The sequence below is a fragment of the Channa argus genome, chromosome 10 (genome assembly GCF_033026475.1).
Source record: "Channa argus isolate prfri chromosome 10, Channa argus male v1.0, whole genome shotgun sequence".
Taxonomy (NCBI): Eukaryota; Metazoa; Chordata; class Actinopteri; order Anabantiformes; family Channidae; genus Channa; species Channa argus.
The window spans coordinates 22,720,488-22,726,669 of record NC_090206.1 but is presented as its reverse complement, the minus strand read 5'-3'; the positions used below and the strand labels follow the sequence as shown (position 1 = coordinate 22,726,669).

Sequence of the window (6,182 nt, the reverse complement as noted above, 5' to 3'; positions counted from 1 at the left end):
TGATATTCCTGGATGTTTTTATCCAGTCGGCTACAGTATCTCAGTGCATCAGTGACCCCTGTTGTCTGCTTACTGAGTTGTCGAGTTGGACACAAATTCATTCATGTTTTCACTGCACATAGTTACTACCTGAGGGTCAACAAATGAATCTGGGTCAAAACTTTTGGTCAGGAGAATGATTGTGTATTGCAAAATTGTAAAATCTGCTTTAATGTCATTTACAACATTAGTGATAATGAGCTCTTTATTCTCTTTAACATCTTCTGAGTGAACATTATTTTTTGTGCTTTGCCTGCAGTTACATTCTAATGTGGAACCAGTTTTTATCTGTTTTATTGGTCTTCAGGTTATTTAATCAAGTCATTCCCCATATGAAGTTTTTAAATAAAGACTAAACTGATGTTTCAATGTGTTAATGAGAAATGTATAACTGAGCTTGTTCTTGTATCTCTTTACACAAGCTGCCCAGCAGAATCAAAGCCTCCTGTTTTCGGCAGCTGGTCTAATAAAGTCTTGCTTTAAGGGAAGGACAACCCCTCCCCGAATGTACTTCTTTATTTGCTGCATTCCTGCAGTTATTTGGTGACTGCTATCCAATTTTGTTTATGTCGGAGTCACACCGCTTCAGGGGGAAGGAATTTCCTACATGGCCCAGAATGCATCCTGCTGAGAGTCTGATGGGTTCCAACTGTGGGTGATGCGTCACTTTGTGCTGAGGCTTTTATGTCTGCGGAGAAAGTGACCAAAAACTGTAAGTGCGTTTCTTCCAAACCAATAATCCCAAGAACATTCAGTGTCTGATGATTTGTCCTGTGCGAATACTAAAGGAGCTTTGAGGTGGTTTTATTTACAGCAATTTTCAGCCAATAGCGTCACATGAGTCTACTAATTTTGCAGTTCTTCACCTGAATTTTCCCCGGTCCAGTTAATGTAAGACTTGCAACTCACATGTTATGAGTCTAAATTTGAATCTGACTGTTAAAATTGAAGTAGTGGGTACAGCTAAATAAAACTGAATTTAAACATATGAATTTAAACTGAAAAACACCTCAGTTAAAATGCCTTCAGTGCCATGACCATGTTCAGTTGCAACATTTCTGAAGTCCCGTCTGACATACTGTAGCATGAGGGTGGACATTTTGATTGATCATGGTAGAAATGCCAAATGTAAAGCTTGAAATCTAAAATGTTGGTATAACTTCCAACTAGGACCCTGCTGCCCTTTGACTTTGATTGTGCAAGCTGACCATGCAAGTTTTTAATGGTTTCACACTGAGAATGTGGATTCTGAGGCATGCCGGTGCCAAAGTATGCAGGCTAAGGCTTCTAAAAATCACATTCCCTCTGGTTAAATTACTGTGTTAATACCCAACATGCTCTAACATCTCCCAGAAAATCCCTTCAGCAGGAGCTTGGGGAGACAGAACAGGGCTTCCACATAAATGACATTGTTTTATAAGGATCAGACAGGCTGGTATTGGTGAGGTTTACTTTTAATGAGGAGGACATTTCATTTTTAACGAGTATGATGGAAAACAAATGTCTTCAAATTACCTTTAACATTAACAGACATGAACAAACACTATCAGACAGGCTGTTTAATTCTAAGTTTATGTCTTTGTAATGTTTTGCTCTTGCGCAACAAATCTCATCAATACATTTTTCTTAAATTGACAAATTTATAGAAACACACATTGATACTTTTTTATGTTTACTGTTTACAATGCAGAGAAATACTTCTAAGATGGGCTCTACACAAAATCAAACTACTCACTTTTTACGAAACTGCAAACATCTACAGCTGAAAGACTTTTTACAGCGAGCGACTGTGTAGGGAGCTGAATTTACTTCAGTTCTTCTCATGTTTTTTGTATCAGCAATCATAATCCTGCACCATAGTAAAAAAGAGTGTGCAAAAACTCGACCAAGAGTAATTGCAGTACTCCTCTGCAAGCTTCTTGTTATTGTGTTGACAGGACTTGACCGGTGTGGGTGCAGGAGATGAAGTAAAAGGTTTTCTCTGTGATTTACGGAGTCTGAAATGAGCATCTCTTGCAGCTCCTCGACACATACCTGCCCGGACAGGCTTGCTACTGTCCTGGCACAAATTCTTTTGCCTCTTCAGCGCCCTTGCAATTTGCTTCCAGTAAAGCTTGACATTGGATGCATACTGAGGACAGACGGCTGGCTTTGCAACGTAGTCACAGCTGAAGCTCCTGCCCCCCTTCTTGCAGGTGACATGGAGGATGATGAGATCCTCACCTGTTGCAGCCCAGATACAGTCAGACTTGTCTTTGATGACCAGTTTCTCTTTGATGGGCTGAGCGGAGACAGACTTCTGTTGGCGGCCCACCTTTTGCCCTGGCTTGTCCTTGTGTTGTCCTCGCTCCATCCCTCTCCCCCTCTGACAGCTGCCCAACATCAGCTTGTGGGAAATACAAGCCAGAATCAGCAGGATGGAGATGTTGGTAAAGAAAGCCATGAAAAAAAACGCTGCAAGAGGATAAATTACGATTTAAATACTGGAACGTAAATCCTTTTCATTTCCTTTCTCATAAACAGTCTTTATAATCCCTTGTCAGACCTAGATTGATGTGAGGGGAACTTACAGAAACAATACTGACAAAAAAAGACACACTTCTTTGTGTTTTTGAAGGCTTCTTTGAAGTCCTTTCTGAGAGACGGATAAGAAAAATACAGACCGGCTATAAAAGAAAGACAAGGTGACATAAAAAGCCACTTTCAATTGGCATTTCAGAAGGACAATGTATGAGCTAAAAGAAGCATAATTATATGATAATTAATGAATTAAAAAGTAAAAACATCTGAACAAAAATGGAAACAAAATGTAACAAAAGCTATGAATAATATGCCCCAAACACGAAACAGTAAAAGGTGGTAACAAAGTTTTAACCATTCATTTAAAACAAAATAATAAGAGTAAACCAGGAAACTCATGCAGCAATAACATAGAACTGTTAGTAAGGTTAGTTATAGTGCAACGAAATTATGTACTAACAGGGTCCTTGTACATTGCAGGAAAACCACCGTAGTTCTGGTAAAAGTACCAATGTATCGTCACCAACAATGTATATGAAGTATCAAAAGTGAAACCACACATGATACTGAAAAACATCATTCAGAATTTTATATTTATAGTATGTACCACCTTGTAATAATACATAATTGCTTACTATGACAGCCAGCCACTAGATACCTCCTTCTGTGTATCTGTACTTTCACTGCTGGTTATTGATTAATAGTAAAGCACAGTATCCCATACTGTATATTGTGTGAATGAAAAAACGAACTTCATGTACTATACAGATTTTTATAGTAGTAAAAGAAGCAGCCAGTGGTACTAATACTATGAACACCAGTCATTAGTAATCAAGTATGATTACAGAAGAATGTGTGACTTACCTGAACTTGTCAGAGTAAACTTCAGTTTGCAGTCGCGACCCTAAGAGCTGAGAGGCTCCTTCACCTGCTGCTACAACTGCTGCAAAATCAGCCCTCCCCTATACACACACACACACACACACACACACACACACACACACACACACACACACACACACACACACACACACACACACACACAGTATGACCTCAGACTAGTATGCCAGGGAGAAACTGGAGATATTACGTGTGTGGAATTATTTGTGGAAATCACCTTAAATTGCAGAAAAGTAGGCTGAACAAACCTGATGGTTTAATTCCTGATTGTTAGGCAAACTTTAACATATTCTCGATATTTTACTTTAAATTAGAGTCTAAATTAAAGCACCAACAGTACAGTTGGGACTTTAAACCTGTAAAGACCAGATTCCTACTGAGATATCAGCACTTAAAGTCTGTTTTGGCAGACTGTGCTGCCTCTTTGAGGTCTCCCACCTGCTTACGATTGCTTTTATGTTCATTTATATTAAACAAATATCTCCCAGTCTTCTCTGGACCTTCTGTTAGTGCAGTGTGCACAAGCTAAAATACCTTGAACCAACTAGATGTCAGTGACTGAAACATAAGCAACAGGGACATCTACTGGCCAAATATGTTACAGGAGGCGATTTTATCATCTAAAACAAGATAATACAACTATTTTGTTATGATAATAATGGATATTAAAAAGATTTTTGTAGGTTTTTCTATTTAGGAGAGATGATCAACACAGAGAAAGTGAGAATAAGAAGTTTATTCACATACAGTATTGAAAACATAATCACATTAATAATATTTTTCTGTCAAATACACAAGTAAAGAAATTACTGCCATTTTAGAGCGAAATGTAATCCTTAGTCCTCTCTGAAAATATAATATTCAGGTTTATATATATTGATGCAGGTAGATACAGACACTTAAACATTAAAAAATACAAAAGTGGGACACCAATTGTCAGCCACAACCCATATTGTTGAAAGTTTCAAAACTGCAGTATCAGCCCCACAGGAGAAAATTGCATTTGAACCTTTTCATGCATGTGTTTCACGCCACACGTTACCTACATAATCAATCAAGATCTTTGGAAAAATAATTGACCAAACATTTCAGTGCTGCTGAGAAGATGATGGATGCGAGTTTCACTGACAAAAGTTTATTTAAGAGTCACAGCAGTACCATTTCCTTCCCTACAAGGAGCACTGCTGTTCTTCCTCCACAGACAAACAAACAGCTGGTCTCAAATGTTCCCCTCCAAGGACTGCTTTAATCAGACATCTGAAGTTATCTTCATCAGAATTATAAATCTGTGAATAAAGCAGAGGGGCCGTGGGTGTAAGTGCACTTAAAAATGATATGTATCTGTTTAAATCTTTAGCAAGGACGAGTAAAAAAGTCTGGCGCTGCAGGCAAATGTGATTCAGATAACCTCATGCCACCACAGTAATCCTGCATTACCAGTAAATCAACACAATAAAAGCCGTGTGTTGACAAAGAGGCTGAGCACTGTTGCTCACCTTGCTCACTCTCTCCTAAACAAACCAATGACATAGGCGCAGATGCCTTGAAGTGACCTCCAGCAGTACTGCTGGCTCAGCAGCACACTCCCAGCAGTGCTCTCCACAGAAGCTGTTGTCGGCTGTGGAGTGGGTGTGTGCGTCGTCTGTATCGGCGGGACTCGAATGGTTGTCGTGGACGCCTCTATTGCTGCATCAGAGCTGGTAGGTGAAGGCTGAGGTTGGGGTGTTGTGGGCTGTGCTGCTGGTCTTGATACTGTCCTTGGCTTGTAGGAGGAAGACGTTCTGAAGATCATTTGAGATTCGTCAGTTGCGGCCCTGCACATGTGAGCCTTCATCCGCCTCGGTCCCCTGCAAGCGTGGCGGAGCTTTCTGAGATCCCACATCAACTGGACAAAGAAGTGCCGAGGGTTTTTGTTGTAGGGCCGACAGGTCTCAGGCTTCCCCACAAACTCACACCAGTACGAGCGGTTGCTGCTCTTGCACGACACCCTCAGCTTGGTGTATTGCCTGTAACCGGTGACAATCATCCTGCACGAGTCATTAACCTTGGTGCTGAATTCAATGGGGTCATCCCAGATGCTTTGTCTCCTGTCGCTCTGAGCCTCAGCCGGCCTCAGCCAGAGGCAGCAGGCAAGCAGCAGCAAGCGCAGAGTGCTGGCTAAAGTCCACATGGTGTCAAATGGATGCTGAGTGTAAGAGGAGGAGAGTGGGACTGCCTGAGCTCAGGGTCCCCTCAGCTATTTATCGAGTGAGGAGACAAAGAGGGAATTTGGAAAAAAAAAAAAAAAAAGCAGGAGGAGGAGATAAGACAGCATCAGTTAGAGCTCAAAGCTGAGATGTTGACAGTCATGCTCGTGTTTACCTGGATGTGAACTAATAGAATGAGGAAAGTCAACAGTTTGAAAATATGATGAAAATATATTAAAGTACATACTAACATAATGCATGCTTGGAGCTCAGTGCCATGCAGAGTAACCTATCATTCCCCTCTAAACAAAAATACTCAGACTCCACGATCACAAAAAAACGCAAGTATAGCCACATGCCGGCCCAAGTTCAGTGCGGAGCGTGGTAACTTGCTGTGGCAATTAAGAAAGAAGAAGAAATGCTGACATATCAGACATGGTGGTTAGAAGCAGAGAGGGTCTGATTGTGTAGGGTGGGGTAGGATTAGCCTTATGTGCTTTTATTTCAGACCATCTGCACACAAAGGTCTTTAATCTC

General features: G+C 40.7%; 2 protein-coding genes across 2 annotated transcripts; both read right to left on the bottom strand.

Moving 5' to 3' along the window:
- Positions 1-1,486: 1,486 nt before the first annotated feature.
- Positions 1,487-3,494, bottom strand: fgfbp1a (fibroblast growth factor binding protein 1a). Its single transcript, XM_067518949.1, has 2 exons — positions 3,424-3,494; positions 1,487-2,493 (listed from the first exon to the last, which is right to left on the bottom strand). Exon 2 carries the CDS (start codon positions 2,480-2,482, stop codon positions 1,874-1,876), a length of 609 nt encoding a protein of 202 aa, XP_067375050.1. The 5' UTR covers positions 2,483-2,493; positions 3,424-3,494; the 3' UTR covers positions 1,487-1,873.
- Positions 3,495-4,180: 686 nt separating this feature from the next.
- Positions 4,181-5,680, bottom strand: fgfbp2a (fibroblast growth factor binding protein 2a). The gene is made up of 2 exons (XM_067519608.1): positions 4,956-5,680; positions 4,181-4,745 (listed from the first exon to the last, which is right to left on the bottom strand). Exon 1 carries the CDS (start codon positions 5,627-5,629, stop codon positions 4,961-4,963), a length of 669 nt encoding a protein of 222 aa, XP_067375709.1. The 5' UTR covers positions 5,630-5,680; the 3' UTR covers positions 4,181-4,745; positions 4,956-4,960.
- Positions 5,681-6,182: the final 502 nt, after the last annotated feature.

What these genes read in the sequence shown, in the direction of transcription:
- fgfbp1a (XM_067518949.1), bottom strand. Translation starts at nt 2,482, where the DNA reads ATGGCTTTCTTTACCAACATCTCCATCCTGCTGATTCTGGCTTGTATT.
- fgfbp2a (XM_067519608.1), bottom strand. Translation starts at nt 5,629, where the DNA reads ATGTGGACTTTAGCCAGCACTCTGCGCTTGCTGCTGCTTGCCTGCTGC.